The 27,456-nt window shown below is 46.1% G+C and overlaps 2 protein-coding genes across 2 annotated transcripts in view; one reads left to right on the forward strand and one right to left on the reverse strand.

Moving 5' to 3' along the window:
* RBAK (RB associated KRAB zinc finger) overlaps positions 1 to 27,456 on the reverse strand; it is an 813,856-nt gene that overhangs the window by 542,660 nt on the left and 243,740 nt on the right. The window lies entirely within an intron of this gene.
* LOC309854216 (speedy protein E4-like) lies at positions 1,385 to 7,134 on the forward strand (the record flags this gene model as incomplete). Its single annotated transcript, XM_082713048.1, has 6 exons — positions 1,385 to 1,499; positions 1,995 to 2,192; positions 3,063 to 3,121; positions 3,606 to 3,691; positions 6,719 to 6,887; positions 7,072 to 7,134. The coding sequence occupies 6 exons, from the start codon at positions 1,385 to 1,387 to the stop codon at positions 7,132 to 7,134; spliced, it is 690 nt and encodes a 229-aa protein (XP_082569174.1).

The following is a 27,456-nucleotide window of genomic DNA, read 5'->3' on the forward strand; positions in this document are numbered from 1 at the left end:
CTCAAAAATGGTTAAAATGGTAAATTTTCAGTCCTGTTATTTTAACACAGGAGGAGAGAGTGAGCAAGATTCAGATGCACAGGTGAGAAGCAGAGGTAGGAGGTAGGAGGTTGGGAAGAGGCTTCCTCTGATGTTAATGGACAGCCGGCCAAGACCTCTGTGACGGCGTCTGCGCTCCCACATGCTTCCCACCTTCTTGGTTAAACAGATTCTGCTTTAAAGGGGAGATTTTTCCATCTAGCCTTTTTGGGCATGTGGCATTTTGTTCATAAGATACACAAGTGGTTCTGAAGTTTCTGGGTCGAGAGTGATACACGGGCTTACAAATTTCAGATGCAGACTAGAGCTGATTAATTGCGATCAAGGAACAGGTTTTGGATGGTCCAGGCACTTCTTAAGTTGTAGACACCGTCTGATTGTGTGAGAACACAGGTACAGTTATCTACCGGTTCGGGTTCCCAAAATGTCTCTTGGGCTCAGAGTTGCCTCAGAGGAGAGCGTGAGTGCTCCCCCACCACTGAACCCCCACCCCCAACACAATGTCAGTAAAACATGGAGCGGAAGAAGTCTACCAAATCAAGCGATTTAAACTAACTTTTTAAAAAGAATTATTTATTTATTTATTTGTCAGAGAGAGAGAGGGAGAGGGAGCGAGTGAGCACAGGCAGAGAGGCAGGCAGAGGCAGAGAGAGAAGCAGGTTCCCCGACGAGCCAGGAGCCTGATGTGGGACTCAATTCCAGAATGATGGATCGTGACCTGAGCCGAAGGCAGCCGCTTAACCAACTGAGCCACCCAGGTGTCCCTTAAACTAACTTTTAATTCCAACAAGTCCATGTACCTGGACCTTCTTGACATACTTATGTCTGTCTTGTAAGTTCTTACGTTTCGGCCCATCCCAAATTCCCTTGTCTCTTTCCTCCTTCTCGCACTAGATTATGCCCTGAATTAGGAATAGGAAGGATGGAGAGAGCCCAACATGTGCCAAGAGGGAAGAGAGCCGGGCATCTGCTGGAGAGGAGTAGAGTGATCCAGACCCCTCGAGGACAGTTTTGGAGGATGGTCCAAGGCTGGTTCGGTGGCTGGAAACAGCCCTTACATCGAGATCCCAAACTGGACACCAGTGTGGCAGTTACGTGTTTCCCTTCAAACTGGTTGCCAGGCTGGAATGACCTGTGACATCAGAGGCTTCCGACCTTCCTGATTGGAAGGACCAGATTCCATGGTGCTTGGCAGCAGAGGTGGACAACTGTATCTTCACAGACCTTTTCGCCACTCCTGGCTTTGCCCCAGCTTGGAGAAGGGATCAAGGGCTTGTGTTCTGTCGGAATTGGCCCAGAAAGGGTCTAGGGTTTCTGGGAGGCCAGAAAGAGCTAGGGAGAAATCATGGCTGATGATCAACCTAATCAACCGCATTCCCAGTCTGAGGACCAGAGTCCCCAGCCTAGCACCTCAGGGTACCCCTTCAATGTGGTGGATGATGAAATCCCAGGACCATCAGGTGAGAAAGGAGGAAGAGGAACGGACTTGAGAGGCTTGGCTAGTAAAGAGGAATGGGTACAAAAGTCAGGAAGGAGTGTCTGAGTAGGGTGTGTGTGACAGGAGAGATCCAGAAAGCCGGGAATTGGAGAAGGAAAGTATAGGAGTTGGGGACAAAACTGTAACCATGGAAGGAATACCCAAGAAGTAGGGAAAGAGGGTTAGGAGATGAGGTCCAAAGAGGAGGTAAAGGAAGAGAGGTAATTATGTCATTATTCCCAGGGGAGAAGTTATCTACAATGAAATTTTGAGGATGGGGGTGGTGAAACAGTGCCAAAGATGAATGGGGACAGATGTGTATCAACAAAGGAGAAAGATGGAAACATGGTTGGGGAGATGTCAATTGTCAGGAAGGCTGGAGAGAATGAAGGGGAAGTTGGGGTTTTTGGAGGGGGAGGAGGGGTGGCTGAATTCCAAAGACAAAAGCCTTATACTGTAGCCTGGTTTCTTCACTCAGCCCCCTGGGTAGACCCCCGCCCCATGCCTGAGTCCCCCACAAGGAAGAGAGGAAGGGATGAGTCAGATGAGGAGACGGGCTCTGGCGCTGAGGACATCTGGGTCGTGGAGTCACTGTGTGGCCTCAAGATGAAGTTGAAGAGACAACGGGTGTCTTCAGTGCTCCCTGAACACCACGAGGTCTTCAAAAAGTTGCTTGGTAAGAAGATCTCCTCCAACCCTCTTCCATTTTCTCTTTAAATTCAAGAAGCTTCCAATGGAAAAGAATTTTCCAGTGGAAAAGAATTCTCTGAAGGTTGGTGAGCTCTCCATCCTTGGAGGACTCCATAATGATCCGTCACTGGGGACACATAAAAATGACAGAGGATTAGGTGAGACTTGGAGAAAGGTCTGTACTTGGGATGAGAAAGCTTGGTTTCAGTTAAACTCCTGAGATGTCTTAGTTCTTATTGGTCTTTTGCTTTTTTTTTTTTTTTTTTTGATATTTTATTTATTTGTCAGAGAGAGAGAGAGAGAGATCACAAGCAGGCAGAGGCAGACAGAAAAAGAGGGAGAAAGCAGGCTCCCCGTTGAGGAGAGAGCCTGATGTGGGGCTTGATCCCAGAACCCTGGGATCATGACGTGAGCCGAAGCAGAAGCTTTAAGCCATGGAGCCACCCAGGTTCCCCTTATTGGCCTTTTGACACTAAATGTCTTTGGCTGTGTGTGTGGAGTTGGGCAGGGGGTGTGGAAATGACATCCCATCTTTAGACCCTTATGTCACTGTGGGATGAGAAAATGACAGGGAATGACTGTGGTCTCCGCAGTGGCATGTCCATGCATGATGAGACAGCGTCCCTGTTGACCTCCCATCCAATCTTACAGGTGGGCTCCCTCAGCCTCCCCACGCAGGAAGCCACCAACGTTCCCTGGGCGGTGACTGGTTTTTGCTCCCTTTTGCCCATCAGCCTCACCGCTGGCCACATCCTGGAAGTTCCCCAGGAGAGGCATCATTCTCCTCTTTGCCCTGGAATGCTCCCACAGTAACCCCATTCTGCTTGTCAACCTGACCTATGCCCTCTTTTCACAGAGGATCCTGTCATTCAAAAATTTCTGGCCTGGGACAAAAATTTGAGCGTATCCGACAAGGTATCATTGTTCTCCACTCAGATGTGTTCTTGCTCCAACATCTGTCCTGGGGCAGGGCGATGCCTCCAAAACCCTGTCTCCAACCTCATCCTGCCAACACTTCCCGCTGGGGACCTCGTGGTTTCCTGCAGGTCCTCTAGGACCTGAGTCCCAGGCATGCCCCTCTGGCTGTTGCCACCTTAAGTCCCTTCTCTCTCAGCTCTTGGGTGGGGCACCCCTTGGCTCCAGCTTCTCAGAGACCCTCCAGAGGCCGGCTGTCCTGAAGACAAGCCCTCAGACCAGCACAGCTTGCTATCCTGGGAGCACCATCAACTCTTCCCTTGACTTCTTTGGTTTGCAACCAACCTGTTGACACCAAATAAGCAAATTCACCCAGTCCGTCAAAGCGGGAGAACCTGCTCCAGCCTCATGTCCCCATCCCCCACTGGTTTTCCTCGCCCAGGATGTCACCTCTCTCTGACACTGTGTCTCCTCTTGCCACCAGTATCTCCTGTCTATGGTCATAGCTTACTTCAGCCGTGCTGGCCTCTTCTCCTGGCAGTACCAGCGAATCCATTTCTTCATAGCCCTGTGAGTATTTTTGTCTCATCCCGCAGTACAATTCGCTACCTGGGTGGATGGAGGGGGAAATTGGGACCCTAAACTTTCATCTCCTTTTTTTTCAAACCATTTGTAACCGTTTATTAAACTACTTTTTTAGAAAAACTGTTGACCCCGTGTGTAAAAACCGTAGGATTATAGTATAGTGCTTTTTTAGACTGTTCCTTGTAAACACAAACATCCCTGACGTCAGCCAGGAGAAGCAAACAGAAGACCCTTCTAAGAGGACAGAAGGAAGGAACGGACACGGCCCTGCCCTGAGCAAACAGACTAGCGAAGCAGCCGGTCCTGATCCTCCGTCTGTCCCCTTCCCACCGCGATACCAAGAGTAATTGTTTTCCTCCTAAGCATTCCCATCACAAATGCCTCGATTCACGCCCCCAAGACATAGCACAGATCTGTTGTGAATGCTTCCGCGGGTGTGTCTTACAACACTGTCCCGAAGCCTGTGGGCGCTAGGTGCATGAAGTCCTTCAAATCTCTGGTCTCCGCCTCCACTCTCCAGGGCCAGTGGTGTTCTGGGTCAAGGCCAGGCTTGGATCCAAGCCTTTCGTCTTCTTCCGACTTGCTCATCCCCTTGGTGTTTCAACCTTCTAAGGACACTTCCCTCTGTTCCTATATTGCGTTTTCTGTCTAGCTAATTTTGCACCTATACCTGAGGAAAAGAACTTGTCCTCAAGGTCAACTTCAACTCCCAAATCTTCAGATGCTCCCCCCTTCCCTGCCCCGCCAACCTCCCTGACTTCTGCACCGCAGCAGCACTTCTGTTAAATTCCGAGTGTCATGGAGATTCTGGACTATGGTTATTGCCTATCCACTCACCGCTCCACCCCCCTGTCCCCTTCCCCTATCCCATTAGACTCGATGCCTGCAGGATTTGTCAAGATATTACCACACTCTCGAAGACACTGCACAATTCCTTCTGTTTTGCATAGGTTTAAGTTATGTTGGGACTAGGAGGTGATCAGTATTGCACTTAAACTTAAAAAAAGGCATTATTTATTCATTCAACAAATACATATAGAGTATACGTTATGGACCAAGGACATGAGGCAATGGGAAGAGAGGTTCAAGAAGTGCGTGTTGAATTCACGCACCCATGAACCCAGTCCTGTATTAGTCATTTGGTAGGAAAGTCATGGTTACAGAATAGAACAGGGTCAGCTCCTGCCCATGGGAGATGTATATGGCCTTGCTCTATGGGAAGACAGGTTTGTGCACAAACTCGCTAAAGGGAAGGGGTGGGTGTGGGTGTCCCCCCACAGGACGTGCCCTCAGGCTTCCCATTGAGTTCCCTCTCCATCCTCAACTGGGAGAAGTCTCTGCCCAGCCATGCCTTCTTTTTTTTTAAATTTTTTATAAACATATATTTTTATCCCCAGGGGTAGAGGTCTGTGAATCACCAGGTTTACACACTTCATAGCACTCACCAAAGCACATACCCTCCCCAATGTCCTTAATCCCACCTCCTTCTCCCAACCCCCTCCCCCCAGCAACCCTCTGTTTGTTTTGTGAGATTAACAGTCACTTATGGTTTGTCTCCCTTCCAATTCCACCTTGTTTCATTGATTCTTCTTCTACCCACTTAAGCCCCCATGTTGCATCACCACTTCCTCATATCAGGGAGATCATATGATAGTTGTCTTTCTCTGCTTGACTTATTTCGCTAAGCATGATATGCTCTAGTTCCATCCATGTTGTCACAAATGGCAAGATTTCATTTCTTTTGATGGCTGCATAGTATTCCATTGTGTATATATACCACATCCTCTTGATCCATTCATCTGTTGATGGACATTTAGGTTCTTTCCATAGTTTGACTATTGTGGACATTGCTGCTATAAACATTCGGGTGCACGTGCCCCTTTGGATCACTACGTTTGTATCTTTAGGGTAAATACCCAGTAGTGCAATTGCTGGGTCATAGGGCAGTTCTATTTTCAACATTTTGAGGAACCTCCATGCTGTTTTCCAGAGTGGCTGCACCAGCTTGCATTCCCACCAACAGTGTAGGAGGGTTCCCCTTTCTCTGCATCCTCGCCAGCATCTGTCATTTCCTGACTTATTGATTTTAGCTATTCTGACTGGCGTGAGGTGGTATCTCATTGTGGTTTTGATTTGTATTTCCCTGATGCCGAGTGATATGGAGCACTTTTTCATGTGTCTGTTGGCCCTCTGGATGTCTTCTTTGCAGAAATGTCTGTTCATGTCCTCTGCCCATTTCTTGATTGGATTATTTGTTCTTTGGGTGTTGAGTTTGCTAAGTTCTTTATAGATTCTGGACACTAGTCCTTTATCTGATATGTCGTTTGCAAATATCTTCTCCCATTCTGTCAGTTGTCTTTTGATTTTGTTAACTGTTTCCTTTGCTGTGCAAAAGCTTTTGATCTTGATGAAATCCCAGTAGTTCATTTTTGCCCTTGCTTCCCTTGCCTTTGGCGTTGTTCCTAGGAAGATGTTGCTGCGGCTGAGGTCGAAGAGGTTGCTGCCTGTGTTCTCCTCAAGGATTTTGATGGATTCCTTTCGCACATTGAGGTCCTTCATCCATTTCGAGTCTATTTTCGTGTGTGGTGTAAGGAAATGGTCCAATTTCATTTTTCTGCATGTGGCTGTCCAATTTTCCCAGCACCATTTATTGAAGAGGCTGTCTTTTTTCCATTGGACAGTCTTTCCTGCTTTGTCGAAGATTAGTTGACTGTAGAGTTGAGGGTCTATTTCTGGGCACTCTATTCTGTTCCATTGATCTATGTGTCTGTTTTTGTGCCAGTACCATGCGGTCTTGATGACAGCTTTGTAATAGAGCTTGAAATCCGGAATTGTGATGCCACCAACTTTGGCTTTCTTTTTCAATATCCCTTTGCCCTCTTGATGACTGAGTGGCACTCTGTGACACTGGGTAATAAGCAACCTATGTCCTTGCTGGGAAGCTGAGCTCAGGTGGGGGAGGGGCATCCTTCCCGTCCTGCTCCTGACCAGCCACCTGATGTCTCTCTCCAGCTACCTGGCCAGTGATATGGAAGAGGATAACCAGGCCCCCAAACAGGCCATCTTTTCATTCCTCTATGGGAAGAACCGGTCCGAGCGACCCTTGTTCCACAAACTGAGATTCCAATTTATACGATCCATGAACTGGAGGACCAGGGTGTCCCGAGAAGAGTGTGAAGAGGTAGGTTGGCTGGAGGGATTTAGGGTGTGGGGCCCAATGGGAGAGAGAGGAGGTGCAGCGAGGGACATGGGGATTTGGGACCAGAAAGAATTAAGGGTCTGGACGACAGGAGGGAGCAGGTCGGGGGTCGCGGGGGCAGGGCCCATCTGGAAGTTGTGTTCTCATGGGGCCGCTTGTCTTCTAGATCCAGGCTTTTGATCCAGACCTGTGGGTGTGGGGGCGAGACCGCCTCACTCTGATGCCCTAGGTCTCCTAGGGCCATGGAGGCCTGAGGTCATCGGCCTAAGGGAAGGTAGGTTACTGTCCTCATGGGTCCAGGCACAATGATTTCTTGTGTAATGAGGAGATCTGAGGAATCCAGGAGCTGAGCCCATGCTCGTCTCCCTAGCCCCACACGTCAGCCTTCCATGCACTATGAGGTGGAAGCCGTACACGCACTCAGGTCCCAGCCACGAGCTGACAACCCCACAGAGCCATGACTCAGGGAGACGTGTGGAAAACCTTAAGGACCTCAGGAAAACCAGTTTGTCACAGAGGCATGGACTTGGCTGAAATAATTCCATGGAAACCAACTGGGCCCAGATGATAGCTCTGAGGAAATGTTGACTTTCTGTGAAAAGGGAGCATGTTTCCAATTTTTTCCCCTACATTGTGTTTTTACTTTCTCTTTCATGCCTCAGAGATATGAATTCTGGGGATTTATTTACAACAAAGTAAATGTCTAACAATAGGACATTGGATGGAACAGTCTATGTATCCAATAATAAAAGATCAATATGGACTAGCTGTGTGTTCATCCACATTTGCTTGCGAACACATTGCTTATGTCAGATGGCATCTGTGAGTCCTTTGTGTCCCCTGCCCACTTCTGGACGAGTCTCTCATCTCGTTCCATTACATCTTTCCCCTCAGGTTCACAGTCAAGGAGTTTGTCAGAATGAGTGAACCTTCAGAAATACTAGTTTCAGGGTGCCTGGGTGGCTCAGTGGGTTAAAGCCTCTGCCTTCAGCTTAGGTCATGATCCCAGGGTCCTGGGATCGCGCACCACATCGGGCTCCCTGCTCAGCCAGGAGCCTGCTTCCCCGTCTCTCTCTGCCTGCCTCTCTGCCTACGTGTGATCTTTCTGTCAAATAAATAAAATCTTTAAAAAAAAAAGAAATACTAGTTTTAGCATAGCTTAATGTGATCAGCACATAGAGTTATAGATTTGGGCAGAGGATTAAGTAAAGATTTGGTTTAAATCATGTGAACTAGTTCTCAGTCCATTCGAGCTCCCACAAAAAAGTTCTACATGGCTTTGAGCAACAGACATTTATTTCTCATGGTTTGGAGGCTGGAAATCTGCGAGCAGGGTGCCGGACCCTTTACAAGGTTGCAGACTAAGAGGGTTCTGAGTTATGTCACTGGGGTCTCTTTCATCAGAGCACTACTGCCATTGTTGAGGGCCCCCCCCCCACCGCGTGGCCCAATCATCCCAAAGACCTCATCTTATAGCACCATCACCTTGTGGGTTAGGATCTCAAGGTACAAATTTGAGGGAGGTGAATAGACAAACATTAGACCATGCAGCACTGACCAAATTTAGGACTAGGTGTTATGGTTAAACATTAGGATCTAGGGTTAGAATGGAGGATTAGGTGGTCTCATGATTCATGATGTTGATGTTTGCCGTATGGTTCTTTGTTCAGACATTAAGTAGCAAAAAAGGACCAAGGTGAGTTTCAGGTCGAAAGCAACATTCTCTCAAGTTTGTTAATTTGTTTTGTTGTTGTTGTGGTTTTGTTTTTGTTTTATTTTTAAAGATTCTATTTGTCAGAGACAGAGAGAGAACACAGGCAGGGGAGTAGCAGGCAGAGGGAGAAGCAGGCTCCTCATTTGAGCAAGGAGCCTGATGTGGAACTCATTCCCGGTTACCTGAGCCAAAGGCAGACGCTCAACCGCTTGAGCCACCCAGGCCACCCTCTAGTTTGCTTTACTCCCTGAGCAGAATCACCTAGAGTCCTGGCTATCAAGCAGATAACCGGGTGTGACCTTAGGCTCATGAAAAAATTTGGGGGGTCAGGGTCACCAAAGTCCAAGAGTCGTAACTGAAAATGAATTGGGGTTTAGAATGAAGGATTAGAGATAAAGTTGGATTTATGAATTAGTCTAAATTCTGGTTAGAACTGACCAAGATGTCTGGAGCGTTGACTCCTTGTGATCTGACTTCCTCTCTTTCTCTCAATTTCAGATCCCTGAGCCCCGGGGAGACGCAGGTTTACAGCAGGAAATCAATCTAGACACTAACAACAGGCATGAGGAAGGAAGAGAGGAGTCTCTTGTGCAGATAATCTAGAAGAACCCAAGACCTTATAAAATTAGCTAAAGGGAATTTTCATATTGTACTCCGAGGAGCTGCGAGTACCTATAGGAGACCAGAGAAGGACAATAAGAAACCAGGCCTTTGTTCAGGATCCACCCTTTCCTGGGGTGGTACCAAAAATTATGTCAGATTTTAAAATTCAAATCTCGTTTGAGGTAGGAGTTGGAGATCCTGTTTTTTATGCATTGGGACACAAACAAGGAGGAGATTACTTCAAAAATATAAAACGAGAGACAAAGGATTATCATAACCTAATATTACGCCATGAATTTCATTGGTATATTTTGAAAATGTTGTCCATAGAACTATTTTATTTATTTTTATATTTTATATTTATGTATTTATTTATAAAAGTTCTGAAATAGTCATAGTTTTCAAAACATGTTCCTACAAAGTTTTGTGATGAGATTACACCTGTAGATAAAATATTGTTGACATATTCGGCATAGGTTTTTGTGTTTTTACTATAGCTATATATCAATTACACTTATAACTAGGTAGGTGATTCCCTCAAGTTGTTATTACTGTAAATGTTTATTTGACATGTAGTCTTCATTATTAAATTGTGGGAATCAGTTGTAATTCTTTTACTTGGCTGGATGACACGTTTGTAAGTTGTTTTATGTTATTTTAGATTATTAAAGAGGACACTGCAATGTGTCTCTTGAGGAAACATAATAAAGATAAAAGTCTTCATCTTCGTGGTGTTTGTGGTCATCTCAATGGTCTTACAGTTCACTGTCCAATGATACTCTTTCTTAATGGGGTTGTGATTATTCAGCCATACTTCTTACCTTTGAAAAATAAGTGTAAGTTTTTTTTTAATGAGGATGTGAGGTTTTTTTTTAAGATTTTATTTATTTATTGGACAGAGAGAGATCACAAGTAGGCAGAGAGGCAGGCAGAAAGAGACAGGGGAAGCAGGCTTCCCTCTGTACAGAGAACCGGATGCAGATGCGGGCGGTCTCGATCCCAGGGCCCTGAGATCATGACCTAAGCCGAAAGCAGACATTTAACCCACTGAGCCACCCAAAGGCCCCAAGTGCAAGTTACCTTTTATGTAGAAAAAAAAAAAAAGAAGGGGCGCCTGGGTGGCTCAGTGGGTTAAAGCCTCTGCTTTCGGCTCAGGTCATGATCCCAGAGTCCTGGGATCGAGCCCCGCATCGGGCTCTCTGCTTGGCGGGGAGCCTGCTTCCTCCTCTCTCTCTCTGTCTGCCTCTCTGTCTACTTGTGATCTCTCTCTGTCAAATAAATAAATAAAATAAAATAAAATAAAATGAAATAAAATAAAATAAAATAAGATGGGGGCGGTGAGAATGGGAAGGTAATGGTTTTGTTACAAAGCAGCACATGCCCGGGCGCCTGGGTGGCTCAGTGGGTTAAGCCGCTGCCTTCGGCTCAGGTCATGATCCCAGGGTCCTGGGATCGAGCCCCGCATCGGGCTCTCTGCTTGGCGGGGAGCCTGCTTCCTCCTCTCTCTCTACCTCCCTCTCTGCCTACTTGTGATCTCTCTCTGTTGAATAAATAAAATCTTAAAAAAAAAAAAGAAGATAAAGTGAACACTGAGCTTGTGTCTGAAAGCAAGAAACAAGGCAAAGATATTGAGGCAGGAAAAGGGAAAGAAGGAAGATAGAGCTATGGGGACCTAGATAATCTGAAATTCACAACAAAGGCAACGTGCCTCAGTGATATTATGCATTTTAGGTGATGATCCATGGCAAGCAGACCCACAGGTGCAAGGGAGCACCCTTCTTTGGAAGAAGGAAAATCTACAGAATGGGATGAAATAGAACAACTGGAAAGAAATGAGGCTTTGGGAGAACTTTCTGAGAAACACAGTAAGATAGGAGGAGCTAAAGCTGTCAAATAAGAGAGGCATGGAGAAGAAAGAGTTAATGGCAGGAATCCTGAATATTGGAGGAAACCATCTTGGGAGATGGTAGCACCAGAGAATACTGGGGCTGTCTCAAATACCAAGCTTCAGTGTCCGCGGGAAGCATCCCATGGATGTCTTGGCACATAGATGCATTATCACCCGTCATGAAGCTCACCTGAGCTTGGTGACCAGAGTTTTTATAGGGGTTTCATTATGCAAGTGTGATTAACTCCATCATTGGCCATACCTCGAACACAGTCTCCAACTCTCTTCCTTCCCGTAGAGATTGGGCTGATATCAAGTGGTTCAAAGCCCCACCCCTGTTGGGGTTCCTGGTATGGCTGGCCCTATCCTGACTCATCTCACCAGCACAAACTCAAGTTTGGTCCACGGGGCCCAGTGTGAGTAACAAACACTCCTATCACTCAGGATACCAAAGATGTAGAGGTTCTCTCCCAGGGAGCAAGGAAGGAGAGGTATCTGAAAAATTATTTATACAACACACTGGCTATGGTAGGAGTTGGCAAAACTCAGGTGGTCAGGGAAGGTAACAGTTTGGGGACAGATCTATCACAGGAGATGTTGGAGAAGTTGAACAAATAAGGATTGAAATAATGGGGTTCTCATGGGGATTTGGAATAGCTTGGGAGATGTGAGATATTTAGGAGATGAACACAGCACTCTAGAGGAACAACAAGCAATGGAGTAAAGAGAAACCAAAGGGAAAATTGTGTGTTTGTGTGTGTGTTGGGGTTGGGGTTGGGGTGCAGTTCTGATAAATGAGATGAACTCCTCAGCCTGGAGCAATTTCAGAAAGTGAAACCACCAAGGTCCGAAGAGCCACACGGACATCAGCATCTAATTATAGCAGCTCAAGGAGAGGGATGGCATTCAGAATTGGGACACAGTTGATGGACTGGGAACAGCAGAGGCTAGATTCTGCAGACACGGAAACAAAGAGGAGAAACAGTATGGCAGCTTGGAAACAGATGTAACACATGAGACACCTAGGACTTAAAATGTACATTTAAGAAGCTTTAGGTCTCTGCAAGGTGGCAGGTAAAGGCAGATTAGGAAACAACTCAAATGAGGAAAGACCTGAATGTAAAGGCACAAGAAACAGGACGGTGGATGCACATAATAAAGCAGTAAACAACAGGCAAGAAAGCAAACAGTCCGGTGACTGATGCCAGGTGAGAACTGGGAGTGCTTGGGAACACTGGAGCAGAACATGGTGGTTTCAGCCTGAACACCTAGAGAAACTGAGATCAGGACGGATCCAGTTGAAGAGAAGGGGGAGCCGAGGCTGCTGAGAAGGGGGTGAAGCTTAAGAGACTTGGAGGATAAAGAGAGGGACCAGCTGAGCAAGTGGGAGAGGCTAGAGGCCACCGAAGGCTGAGAAGGAATACGGATCCAGGGAGGTGGTTCGGAAGTGTGAGCTGATGGCAGAAGCACGTGTGGCTCCCAGAGCACAGAAGAGTCAGAGCAGCCAAGCTTCTGGAACCGGAAAGCATCCAGGGCTATAGGTGGCCGCTGAGGGGAGGTCAAAAGGCAGCAACAGCAAAGTTCAGCCACACAGCAGAGGAGCAGCGGGCTTGTCCTGAGAAGCAGGAGTGATGGAAGAAGGCCAGTGCCTGGAGATGGAAAAGTAGGAGAGTGGTGGGGATCAGGGGTGTGATGTGGCTCAGTCAGTGAAGCAGCTGCCTCGGCTCAGGTCATGATCTCAGGGTCCTGGGATCGAGCCCCGCATGGGGCTCTCTGCTCAGCAGGGAGCCTGCTTACCCCCACCCTCCACCTGCCTCTCTGCCTACTTGGGATCTCTCTCTGTCTGTGTCAAATAAATAAGACTGAGTGACAGACAAGGAGGAGCTGCTTTGTGAAGGGGAAACACGGAGAAAACTAGAAAGAAATAGGAGCAGGGACTCAGGAAGAGTCCCGCGGGCAACTCCGGGGCGCCTGTCTCAGTAGCTACTCCCATTCTCTCAGCTTCTCCCTCAGCAGGCAGCCACGTTCCCTCTACCACTACTCTCATCCTAGATAAGGCGGGATTGTCTTTTTCTTTTCAGTTTTTCCCTTTATTTCTCTTTTCCTTCCTTTCTCTTTTACTTCCCTCTCCCTTCCTTTTCCCTTCCCTACCTTTCCCTCCCCTCCCCTTGCCTTTTTTCTTTTTAAGTGTGGCTTTTTCGAGACGTCCCCTAACTTGTAGGCTCTTGAACTCCTTCTGTTTTGCATAGGTTTAAGTTATGTTGGGACTAGGAGGTGATCAGTATTGCACTTGAAAATGAGAAAAAGCATCATTTATTCATTCAACAAATACATATAACGTACACCTTATGGACCAAGGACATGAGGCAATGGGAAGAGAGGTTCAAGAAGTGCGTGTTGAAGTAATGCACCTAATGAACCCAGTCCTGTATTAGTCATTTGGTAGGAAAGTCATGGTTACAGAATAGAACAGGTTCAGCTCCTGCCCATGGGAGATGTATATGGCCTTGCTCTATGGGAAGACAGGTTTGTGCACAAACTAGCTAAAGGGAAGGGGTGGGTGTGGGTGTTCCCCCACAGGACATGCCCTCAGGCTTCCCATTGAGTTCCCTCTCCATCCTCAAGCTGGGAGAAATCTCTGCCCAGCATGCCGTCTTTTTTTTTTTTTAATTTTTTATAAACATATATTTCTATCCCCAGGGGTACAGGTCTGTGAATCACCAGGTTTACACACTTCACAGCACTCACCAAAGCACATACCCTCCCCAATGTCCATAATCCCACCCCCTTCTCCCAACCGCCCTCCCCCCAGCAACCCTCAGTTTGTTTTCTGAGATTAAGAGTCACTTATGGTTTGTCTCCCTCCCAATTCCATCTTGTTTCATTGATTCCTCTTCTACCCACTTAAGCCCCCATGTTGCATCACCACTTCCTCATATCAGGGAGATCATATGATAGTTGTCTTTCTCTGCTTGACTTATTTCGCTAAGCATGATACGCTCTAGTTCCATCCAGAGGTGTGAAAAAGACACTTCCACGGAAGAAAAAGGCAACCTACAGGATGGGGAAAATATCTGCCAATCATGTTTCTGGTAAAGCCTCATTCTAGAATACAGAGAGAACTCTTCAAACCCACCCAACAACAGAAACCAACAAGATTCAAAATGGGCCAAGGACTGGAACAGACATTTCACAAAGACGACACACACGTGTCCAAGGAGCATGTGGGAAGATGATCAACGTCACCAGCCATTAGGGAAATCAAATCAAAGCCACAGTGAGTTACCACCTCCCGTCCCTTAGCATGGCTACTACCAAAATGCCTGCAAATAACACGTGTTGGAGAAATCAGAACCCTCATGCACTGTCGCTGGAATGCAAACTGCGGGAGCCACTATAGCCAGGAGAGCTCCTCAAAAATTAAAAATAAAGCTGGCATTAATTTCCCATATGATCCAGCAAGTCCACTTTTGGAGACACGCTTAAAACAATCAGAAGTAAGGTCTTAGAGAGGAATTTATACACCCATGCTGCATCATGCCCAATAGCGAAAATGCAAAAGTGACCCAAGTGTCCACTGACAGATAAAGAGACAAGCAGAATGCAGGCCACACATACAATGCAAGCAATATTCGGACTTAAAAAGAAGATTCTGGCATCTGTTCCAACATGGATAGACTCTGAAGACACGATGCTCAGAGAAACAAACCAGTGACAAAAAGACAAACACTGGATGAGTCCACTTAGGTGCTGAGAATAGTCACAATCAGAGCGACAGAGAGGACAACACTTGCAGGGGACAGGGGGAGTTGAGGTATTACTCTGTAATGGGGATGCAGCTTCAGTTTTACAAGATGAGAAGTGTTCTCGAGACGGATGGTTGGTGGTGGTTGCACAAGCACATGAAAGTACTTCATGCCTGTGAGCTGTATGTTTTAAAGGTAAAATGGTAAATTTCATGTTACATGTAACTTATCACAATTTAAAAAAAAAGGAAGAAAAAAACTGAAGTAGTGTCTACCTGCATTTCCCTAGTCCCGAAACTTCTAGAGCTCTGCAGTCATCCCCTCCGTAAAGAAAAGAGTGAAATGGGATTATTAGTGAAGTATATTCACACGAGCTATCAGGAATTCCTCTCTCAAAAACTGAAATATTTAAAAAAATCTAGAATCATCAGCTAATTGCGGAAAACGGTGTGAATTAAAGATAGGTGTCAAGGTGAGCAGCTAAACTATGACAGAACCAATTTCATAAAGGAAACAACTTCTATTGATTTGTATTTTTCAATAAATTTAGCAGGACACGGTTTCCAAATAATGAGAACATTCTCCAAAAAATAGCCAGCAGAGATTACTTAGAAATTAAAGATCAAATTGTTGAATCTTTTTAAAAACCCCCAAGTAAGAGACTTACGTAACAAATGGGACACAGAATATCTAATTTAGGAATTGTCTCCGATAACAAGAAATTGAAATGATGAAATAAAGCTTGAGATACAAAAGCCAGATCGAACAGATTCCACTTTCAGAAAGAGAAAACTAGAAGGACGAACACAAAGAATCAAAGGCAGAACAAAAAATGATACGTGAGCTGAAGAATCACACAAGCCTTCATGTCACAAGGGGCCATTCAATTTGCAAACAAGAATACTGGGGGGGGCGGAATACAGATCTACAAATTTCCCAATAAAATGTCCCACACCAAAAAAATGGAGGAAAAAAAATGCCTAAAAAGTTACAGGTGGGGGGAAAAAACACCACTGACCCTGGAACCTGCCATTCTACTTCTCACCTGAGAAAAACCCTTGGACAACTGTCCACGGCTTGTGAAAGAAAAAGAATTTCAAACCCAGAACTGTATGCCAAACCAAGCTATCGTTTCGGCCTCCAGATATCAGAATCTTGCGAGAAAGCAGGACAACTGATTATCACAGGAGACACTTTCCTCAAAATGTTCAAGATATCCTCTGCCGGAAGCAAGCGAGAGGGCCACCCCAGAGGGCCATGGGGATGCTGGAGCCTCCTGAAGGGGGTGTTTCCGATGCCACTGCTGCAAGCAGTGGTGCTCCGGCCTGCCGACACACGACTCCTGTTTCAGAAGAAAAGTGCTCAGCAGACGCGTCCCATCACCGTGTTTACAAAACATGTATCAACACAGGGTTTTCTACCCATGACGGAGGTGCCACAGCCGAGACTGCCCGAGACTAAAGGAGTTGAGCCAACAGAAAATCCACAGCAGGACACTGTAGTCGATCCGGGCCAAGTGAGCTGATGAACTGTCACGGAGAGTCACAACTTTTTGGGTTCAGTGAGTCCACAAGGCAAGGATGGGAGGGGTCAGAAGACTGACCACGTGATCAGCACGACGGCTTGATACCACTCGTATCAACACCAACATCCAAAACGAGATGTCAGCAAACGGAATCGAACACCAGAATGAAAAAAATAATATATGATCTCTAAGTGGTGCTTATGCCAAGAATACTGACTCGTTCAATCTTCGGAAATCCATTCATGTAATAGGCTACTCTAATATGGCTAAGAAAACACTTTTATCACCACTAAGAAGCTGAAAAAGCCTCTGACAATGTTCAAAATACATACCTGATATAAAAAACCCTCAAGAAACTAGGAGTGGATGCTTCACTAGCATGAATGTGTGTATACACACACACTCTCATACCCAAATACACAGAGTATGTGTGATACATGTACAATCTGAATCACAGGAGAGCACACACAAGTTACAGAGACACAGCTGCACAGGCACGGGCATGTTTACGCAGTCTTCTCAGTTCTCAAGTCAGGGTTTTACTTAATGGACAAACGTAAGAGACAATCCCAGTAAGGTCAGGAACGAGGCAAAATGTTCACTGCCTCCAGCTGGAGAAAACAACTAGGCATATGAATCAACAGAGAGAGTAAAACTATTTCTATTTGCAACGGATATGCTATACCCATAACTCAAGAGAATCAACAACAAAACCAACTCAATGAAAGAACAGTGTTACATAAAATCAGGATATACAAAGCAACAGGCCTGGGGGAGCCTGGCTGGCTCAGCTGGAAGAATGTGTAATTCTTTATTTTATTTTATTTTTTTTAAAGATTTTATTTATCCATCTGACAGAGATCACATGTACGCAGAGAGGCAGGCAGCGAGAGACGAAGGGAAGCAGGCTCCCTGCCGAGCAGAGAGCCCGATGTGGGACTCGATCCCAGGACCCTGGGATCATGACCTGAGCCGAAGGCAGAGGCTTTAACCCATTGAGCCACCTAGGCACCCCAAGAATGTGCAACTCTTGATCCCAGGGCTGTCAGTTTGAGCCCCACGTTGGGTGCAGACTTACATAAACTTACAAAAAAGAAAGGAAGAAAGAAAGAAAAAGAAAATTATTTTTAAAAAACTCAAACAAACCCAACAGCCCTTGTTACATTAACAGACTAAGAAGATATAATTCAAGCATATACACAGTTCATGGAGTAACAGAAAAGATAAAAGCGTTAACAAGAAATGTACAAAATCTATACTAGGAAAGCTTTAAAACACTCCTGAAAGGCACAGAAGCACACCTGAAAAAAAGGAATGATGTTCTTTGTTCCTGGATGGGTCAACACTAAGATATAAATCACTCTGCCCTCAATTACTTAACAGTAATGTGATCCCAACAAAAATGCCAAAAGCTTTCTTCCTTGAACTATGAGAGCTGGCACTATAGTTCATATGAGGGCAGAAAAAATCAAGAACTAGGAAAATCTCCGAAAAAAAAAAAAAAAAAAGCTGTATAGGGCGCCTAATCCCTACCAGATTTAAAACACAACCTTTATGATTAAAAGGGTTCGGTGTCAGCATGCGGATGGAGATAGGTCAGTGGAACAGAGCACAAACTCTAGAAGTAGACTTGTATGATTACATGACATATCACGAGGACCTGTGATATTATAATACATTATAAGAATCCACTGATTTTTAATGAACAGTGTTAGAGGAACTATAGTCATTTGGGCATGGATGAAACTGCATCCATACTCCACACCATGAAAGAAAAAAGTCCAACTGGATCAGTGATCTAAATATAAAATATTAAACCGCACAGAAAAAAAAAAAATGGGTGAATTTTCCTATAACCCAATGTGGGGAAAAGTTTCTAACTATGATTCAAAATACAGGCAGGCATTAGGACTGCTTTCAACAAAGACAGACAAGAATCAGATTTACCCTGCCTCCTGAAAGGACACCAAAAAACAGAATATACAAAGCAGTGGCTTTGTTTTTTTATTATCTTTTTTAAGATTTTATTTATTTATTTGACAGACAAAGATCACAAGTACGCAGAGAGGCAGGCAGAGAGAGAGGGGTAAGCTCAATCCCAGGGGCTCAATCCCAGGACCCTGAGATCATGACCTGAGCCAAAGGCAGAGGCTTTAACCACTGAGCCACCCAGGTGCCCTCAAAGCAGTGGCTTTTAAGACACGGATCTTGAAGCAATAAAGGGCAGCAATGAAGAACAGGAATCAGAGATAAAATATCAACAAGGAGAGGCCTCTGGTTACTGCCCTGAGAGTTCCCAGCCCTGGAGCAGGGAGGGAGAACCGAGAAGAGGCGAGGAGGGTTGACAAACTGGGGGAAACATGCAGGGAAGGACAAGCCACCACAGAAAATGACACATCTACTGAAATGGGCCTAGAACTGACCCAGATGTTACAAGTGGCACTGATCATTAAAATAGTTTATTACCGTATTCCTTATGTTCAAAACATCTGAGTAGGAACAGGAAAGACATTTTAAAAGACTCAAACTGAACTTCTACAGATAAATACTACAATGTCTGAGAAAGTTAACACCCGACTAGATTAACACAGCACCAAAAAAAAGATCAGTGAACACGAAGAACAGCAACAGGAGCTTTTATAAAATGAAACACACAGAGAAAAAGGAATTGGAAGAGAACAAAGAATATCAGTGAGTTGTGAGACGACTTCAAGCTGCGTAACACACACGGAAAAGGAGTCGCTGAGGACAGATGGAGGGAGGTGGGGGGAATATTTGAAGGAATACGGTCAAAAATTTCCCAAAGTTGATGAAAATCATAAATACAGATCCAAGAAGTTCAATGACCCACAAGCACAGAGACCGGAGGAAAGCAATACCAAGACACAGCATAACCAAACTGCTCAAAACCAGGGATAAAGAGAAAAGTTCAAAAGCATCTAGAAGAAAAACCAAAAACCATAGGACAAACGTAGGAATGGAGAGGATGACATCACATTTCTCTTGGGAACAATGGAAGTGGGAAGACAGTAGGGGAACACATCTGATGTACAGGAGAAAACCCAGCAAAGCTCCCCTGAAACTGTAAGATTTTTTTTTTTTTAAGATTTTATCCATTTATTTGACCGACAGAGATCACAAGTAGGTAGGGAAGCAGGCAGAGAGAGAGGAAGGGAAGCAGGCTCCCCGCTGAGCAGAGAGCCCGATGTGGAGCTCGATCCCAGGACCCTGGGATCATGACCTGAGCCGAAGGTAGAGGCTTTAAACCACTGGGCTGCCCAGGTGCCCCGCTCCCCTGAAATTAAAGCCAAGGCAAAAATAAAGGACTTTTCTGACCTATAAGAGCTGAAAGATTCAGCAGCAGCTTAAAGTGTCCCAAAATCCAGAAAGAACTTATCAAACTCAACATCCCCAAACCAAATAATCCAGTCATGAAATGGGCAGAGGACATGAACAGACACTTTCCCAAAGACACATACCTAGGTCCAAATGCATGTGCCTTACATGCAAAGATGCACAACGTCACTCATCATGAGGGAAACACAAATCAAAACACAAATCAAAACGAGATCCCACCACACAGCTGTCTCAAAGGCTAAACTCAACAACACAAGAAGCAACAGGGGTTGGCGAGGATGCGGAGAAAGGCGAACCTCGTGCACTGCTGGGGGTAATGCAAGCTGGTGCAGCCCCTCTGGAAAACAGTATGGCAGTTCCCCAGAAAGTTGAAAATACAAATACCCTACAATCCAGCAATGACACTCTAGGTTAGGAATTTACCCAAAGGATACAAAAATACAGACTCGAAGGAGAACCTTCGATGTTTTTGGAACCCCGATGTTTAGAGCAGCATGATCCACAAGAGCCAAACTACAGCGAGAGCCCAAATGTCCCCCGTCTGAGGAATGAAGACGATGTGGTGTATATAAACAATGGATTATTACTCAGCCATCAAAAAGAATGATATCTTACCATTTGCAATGACCCCGATAGAACTAGAGGGTATTATGCTAAGCGAAGTAAATCAGTCAGAAAACGACAAATTTCATACGATTTCACTCACATGATTCATAAATATGGGATTTAAGAAACAAGACAGATGAACATATGGGAAGGAACAAAAGAGGAGAGGGGAATCAAACCATAAGAGAACACGATGAGGGGTGATGGAGGGATGTGGGTGGGGTTGGGCTAGATGGGGGATGGGCATTAAGAAGATGTTTTGATGAGCACCAGGTGTCCTATGTAAGGGATGATTCACTGACCTCTCCTCTTGAAACTAATATTGCACTGTAAGCTCACTCATTAAAATTTAAATAAAAATTTGAAAAAGAAAAAAAAGAACAACTAGAGGTGTTGAAGGAAGTCCTTCAGGCAGAAGGAAAGTAAGAGCAGATAAAAATCTGTATCTACATAAAGAAATGAAGAGTACCAGAAATGGTAGCTAGGCTATTTTCTTATTCCTTAAAAAATAAGTATTTGCTTAAAAATCACTAGTCCTATGGGCTTGATTCTACCTGTAAGAGTAAAATGACACAACAGTGTGATGACCCAGCGGGAGCAATGGAAGTCACAAACTCCCTACATTCTAAGCAATAAATGGTACCTTACCTGAAGATAAACTGTGATGAATTAAAAGTTTCATACAATAAATTGCAAAGCAATCACAAATAATAACTGTGTTAGAGCTAACAACCGCACACAAGACGTAAAATGGGATCATAAAAAATACACAATCGAAAGGAAGACAAAAGCAGGAGAAAGAAACAAAGCCAACAGTAGATGTCCGATGGATCTGACTGTAATTACGTCACCGCTAATCTTCACCAAAACATTCGGGAGAGGGGTGAGGACGAAACCGGGATGCTGAGAATTGAAACGGGAATGAGAGGAAGAATATATTTGCTAAGGAATACTTTGCTGGGACGCCTGGGTGGCTCAGTGGGTTAAAGCCTCTGCCGTTGTCTCAGGTCATGATCCCAGGATCCTGGGATCAAGCCCCACATCTGGCTCTCTGCTCAGCAGGGAGCCTGCTTTCCACCCCCTACTTGTGATCTCTGTCAAATAAATTAGTAAAATCTTAAAAAAAAAAAAAAGAATACTTTGCTTTATTATTTACTGCACAACCCAAATGAACAGTAACAGAAGAATCTTAAGGATGGGCAGGCCATTCCCTCAGCCTTAGCTTTTATCCCTGCATCAAACAGGAACAATGAAAACAGGTCTTCTTGGATCACCGAAGTTTGCTCACCCAGCAGGCCCTCGGTTTAGATAAGCTACATGCATGAGCCATATGTTGCAATATTTAATGGTTGTTATTAGAAAAGCAACCCATGACTACATCAACTCCCACAAAGACATTTTCTCAAATCCCAGGAAATCCTGAAAACCCACAAGTAACAAAACAGTCAATTCAAATCATGTAACGGGCGGCACTCTCCTTTTCTGAGACTGTCAGGAACATCAGTCATGTTTTTGCTCTACCCCCACAGCCCTGAGGTAACCTACTATCTGCACACATGAACTCAGAAAAAGACTCTGGGTGCTGATATGACCCCCTAATAATTGTACTTTACATGACATTGTCTCTTATTTCCACATTCCCATTTTAAAATCTGAATCCAGGGGCACCTCGGTGGCTCAGTGGGTTAAGCCTCTACCTTCGGCTCGGGTCACGGTTTCTGAGTCCTAGGATTGAGCCCCACACCGGGTTTTCTGCTCAGCAGGAAGCCTACTTCCTCCTCTCTCTCTGCCTGCCTCTCTACTTGTGATCTCTCTCTCTCTGTCAAATAAATAAAATCTGAATCCATATAACTCTTCTGAAATGCATTACAAAGCTAAGCAAGAGAACATATACAAAGACAGGAAAACTCACCTGGGATTCGTTCATTCTCTGCTGCTCTTGGAAAAGCATACAGACTGTTAACGGCTGACCTAGGGAAGCAGAAGAAATAATAGAAATCACGGGTAATGCAGCTTGCCGAGGTGGGAACATCCTGTGTGAGAACCACCAAAGAAAGCTCCTATCCTGTGAACACTCAGAAGGGTCTAAAAATGTGAGAGAAGGAGAAACATCAGAGTAGAGCTGTTGTCACTCCCACATATCAGGAGGTGATTAGCAGGTTTCTCTCATTGGTTAATATAAACACCCATTAATTTTTCAAAGAGGTTGCCTTCTCTAAATTAATGTTGAAAAGAAAACCCTCTTACACTGTTCACGCATTCTTTGTGACTATTCAAACTGCTGAACATCACGGTATCCACAGGAACAGAAAACACCAGCTCTCTGAAGTGGGATCAACGTGCATCAAGGCATACTTTTGTTTTTACATGAGATCACTTAACTCCGTTATCGCTGCACTTAAGAATCTTTTACTAAAAAAAAAAAAATCCGTAACAGAGCGAACAGAACCCGGGCCCAGGAGCTGAGTCCTGCGAGCATGCCTACCTCCCGACGCCAACACCCAGAACAAGCCCCCTCCCATCTCAGGCCGTCTCCTCCTGTCAACTCCTCCACGCACGCTGGTCCAGCCCTGCACTGGGGGATGCCCCAGGGCACAACCCAGCGGGGTCAGCACATGCTCCTGCGCGCTTAAAGACGCGTCTGGAAACTGGACAGGGAACCAGGGGAGCAAGGGGTCGGGGGGGGGGGCGGGAACCCCCTGCGCTCCCGGGAAACGTTGAGTCCCACGAGTCTCCAGTCCCGGGGGAGTGCCCAACCCTCCAGGTCCAGCCGCTCGCGCTCTCTCGCCGCCCCGCCCCCCGAAAGACCCGCAAGCGCACGACCTACCACGTCGGGACACGCCGAGCTGCCCCGAGGCTCCCGAGGACTCCGGGGCGGGGGCTGCTCCTCCTCCACCTCCCGGGGCCGCCGTTCCCGCGGAGCCGGCTCTGGGCCCACGGGCAAACTCACTTCAGGTCGACGACCTTCCCGGGGCCCGAATCGGTCTCTAAGGGCCTCCCCGTCCCGCGGGCGCAGACCGGCCGAGCCCGGGCCGAGCCGCCCTGCTCCGTCGCCGCCGCCACGGCCAGACCCCTCCGGCCCAGCCCGCGGGCTCCGGGGCTCGAGCTCGAGAGTCCCCGCTCGAGCCTCCGCCCGGCCTGCGCGGAGCCGCGCCCGCACAGCACCGTGCCCGCTGGATGCCGGCGCGACCGGACAGCGTGCAGTCCCGCAGGCCCCGGGACCCTTGCCCGCCGGAGGCCAAAGCCTGGGAACCACGGCGAGCAGTGACCTGGGAACGGGCAGGAAGCGAGAGCAACGCGGCAGTACTATGCGTGCGCGAACAGGCACACTGGCCGAGCTGCACATGCGCAGGACGAAAGCGGTGGTGCACCTGTTGGAGCCCACTCGGGAGCCCGTTAAATACCCGACCTCTGTTTCCCGTGAGTCCAAGCGCCCACATGTTAGGGGACGCCTCGAAAGTCTCCACCCTATCTGGTGCTTTAGAGGCGCTAAGCTGAGACTTGACCTATGGGACCTGGGTCCGGATTTCCCACTTGCCTTTGCTCCTTTTAGGGATCAAGGAAAGGGGTCACCTCGAGTAGTGGGCTGTGTTTACGTCCTGGATCTCTGGTCCTTTCCTTGCCCTGAGATCTATTGGGTTGGCACTGAGATTCCCCACAGCAGGAGAGGACAAGGAAAGGGTGTATAGTATGCACATCACTGAAATATTACAAGTTTCACTAAAACACTGGTCTACAATTAATATCCAGTCATGACATTAGATATTATCATCCATGGGCACATGGTTTCTCCAAGAAAGGGCAAGAAAATAGAAAACTTAGCTTGTCCAGATTATACAACGAATGCATGAAAACTGTAGAACAATCTGAAATCACGCACAAAAAAAACAAACACACCCAGATACCCGAGATCTTGCGCATCAAAGAGAATTATGTGTATGTTAGCTGAAAATGTCATTTTTCAAAAATGGGACCATAAGGACGATGCTTTATCAGTATTTTTTGGTGAGATGATGTAATCTTTTTCTTAGCCAATTGCTTCTTAACCAGTAGCGGGTGGTGAGGATTAAAAGTAAAATCTCCTGCCATCCGGGGCGCCTGGGTGGCTCAGTGGGTTAAAGCCGCTGCCTTCAGCTCAGGTCATGATCCTGTGGTCCTGGGATCGAGCCCCGCATCAGGCTCTCTGCTCAGCAGGGAGCCTGCTTCCTCCTCTCTCTCTCTCTGCCTGCCTCTCTGCCTACTTGTGATCTCTGTCAAATAAATAAATAAATAAATAAAATCTTAAAAAAAAAAAAAAAATCTCCTGCCATCCAAGAAATCCTCTCTGCAACTATAGAAATAAGGACAACCACGCTATTGTTTTTTTTTTTTTTTTTAAGATTTATTTTAGAGAGAAAGAGACAGAGCAGGGGGAGGGGCAGAGGGAGAGCTAGAGAGTGAATCCTCAGTCGACTCTGTGCAGAGTGTGGAGCCCCATGCAGGACTCGATCCCACAACCCTGAGATCTGGTCCTGAACTGAAAACAAGAGTCCCCCCACTGACTGAGCCACCCAGACTCCCCTGTTCTATTGTTAAATAACCATTAAACCAGACTGTGTTGCATGTCACAGGCGAAATACTAACAAGACAGCAAGGAGAAAAATGAACCTCGCCTTTTCAATCAGCTCGGCAGATACAATCCATTACCTAGAAGTTCTCCAGCAAAACAATACACCTGTTTCAGGGTCACAGGACTTGCCAGCGGCATTTGCTATAAGTTTTTCATTGTTCATCCTAAATGTACCTTGTCATCTTGGTGCCCATCCGTGCCAGTTGTCTCTGTCCAAAGGAAAAAGAAAACTACTTACCCATTTCTGACAAACAGGTCCTTAAAGCTCAGAGCTAGGTGTCTAGGGCCCACCCTTAACTCTCCTGGTGACAGAGAGACACTACCTTCCTTGAGGTTTACATTTCAAAGAGATGGCTCCCAGGTCCTTAAGAACAATCATCCCCTGTTACCATGCTAGCAAGAAAATGGTTTAGCTTCTAGGAGATTTAGATACATACAAAATCCACAGAGGAAGTTTTCTCCAGGTAACACTCGTTCCAAAGGTAATAGTACTGATTTATGCTAATGATGGGCACATAACCCATTCCTGATTTCTCTCACTGAAGAGGTGCATCAAAATAATCCTGCACAAAAGGAATGCTTCTCCGGAAGCTGCTCTGTCCGCCCTGGCTGTGGCTGTGTAGCCCGGAAGTCCTGCCCAGCTCTTGCTGCTAGCAAGTGTGGTCTGTGCCCGAATTCCCACCAACAGACTTCTCACCAACAGAAGGCTGGAATTCATGAGAGGTGACCCCACTTTCCCTAGGCCCGAGACTGGAAAACCTCCAGGCACATTTCTTCTGTGTTCTTTTCCATTTTCGACAGGTAAAGGAAGGAAGCTATGCTGAGCACCTTGGGGAAGACAGGCAGAGCCCCCGCCTGCCCCGTCTATTGGGTCCTGGCCTCCAGCCCTTGTCTCCCCGATAGGCTCTGACCTGCTCACCTGAAGATTGGGACACCCTCCTGCCTCTCTGTCCACTCTGGTTCTCTGCCTGTGAACTCTGGCTGTCATGCCTCCTTCCCCCTCACCACACAACTCTGTCCCTGCAACTGAGACATCCTGGGCACCCCCAGGACCCCTGCCACATACCTCAGCCTAGATAACTCTCTGGGCGGTGAACTGGAAGCTCTTGGGGGCTCACTCCTCTCTCCAAATGACTAAACCCTGTCATTTCATATATTCATATATTTCCCCCTCCTAGAAACTTCTTTAAGCAGGGAAGGCAAATCTGAACCCTGTGATTCTGTCTGGGCCAGATCTGCAACATTTTTTTATTTTTTAAAGATTTTATTTGTTTATTTGACAGACAGAGATCACAAATAGGCAGAGAGGCAGGTAGAGGGGGGGGGGCGGGGGAGCAGCCTCCCTGGTGAGCAGAGAACCTGATATGGGGCTCAATCCCAGGACCCTGGGATCATGACCTGAGCTGAAGACAGGAGCTATAACCCACTGGGCCACCCAGGCGCCCCTGGACCTGTACCTTTAAAAAATATATACATATTATTTATTTATTTGACAGAGAAAGGGCACAAGCGGGGGGCAGCAGAGGGAGAGGGAGAAGCAGACTACCCGCTAAGCAGGGAGCCTAATGCTGGTCTCTGTCCTAGAACCCCAGGGTCAAAACCTGAGCCAAAGGCAGACACTTAACCGACTGAGCTACCCAGGTGCCCCAGATCTGTAACTTTTAATGTGGCTTCATTAAGATCTCTTCATTTATTAGTATTTAAAATATAAAGCTTTCTCTTTTTGTATTTGTTTTAAGTACAAATATTTCCCACAATTTGTCATTGACCTTTGGAACTTAATGTTTTACTTTTATTTTCTGCCATAGGGACATAATGTTTTTAAAGATTTTTATTTATTTATTCATGAGAGACAGAGAGAGAGAGAGAAAGGCAGAGGCAAAAGTAGAAGCAGGCTCCCTGCAGGGAGCCCTGATGTGGAACTCAATCCCAGGACTCTGGGTCTATGATCTGAGCCAAAGGCAGACGCTTAACCATGCAAGCCCCGCAGATGACCCTCACTTTCTCTTCCTACTTTTCTTCTGTTTTGACACCATACTTGAAGAAGCCTTTCTAGCCCTTAATTTTCTAAGTAATTGCCTGTGTTGGCTCCTGTTTCTCTTTAACACATCAATTTTCTGAAGATAACTGGCAGCCATCCTCAAGATTTGAGAATCATTCTTCTCTTAAAGTCTTTCATCCATTTTTTGCCCCCAAACTAGCACATTCACGGTGACCAGGAAATGTCAGAGGCTATGAACGCTCAAGTTTCTAATCTGTATGAAAGAATTAGTTCTTCTTTGAAGCCTTGGGACATGGCTTGCTTTAATGGAAGGGGCCACAGAAGTGTGAGGGAAGTGACTGAATCTGCATCCCCTCTTATGCAAAATACTGGTTGGATGGATTTACAGGGAAGCTGCAACAAAGTAAGACAACCCAGGGGCCTTAACAACAGAGATGAATTGTCTCCAAGTTCTGGAGGCTGGGAGACTGAGATCCAGGTGTGGGCAGGCCTAGTTCCTTG

This window comes from Mustela nivalis (genome assembly GCF_964662115.1).
Source record: "Mustela nivalis genome assembly, chromosome: 19".
Classification (NCBI taxonomy): Eukaryota; Metazoa; Chordata; class Mammalia; order Carnivora; family Mustelidae; genus Mustela; species Mustela nivalis.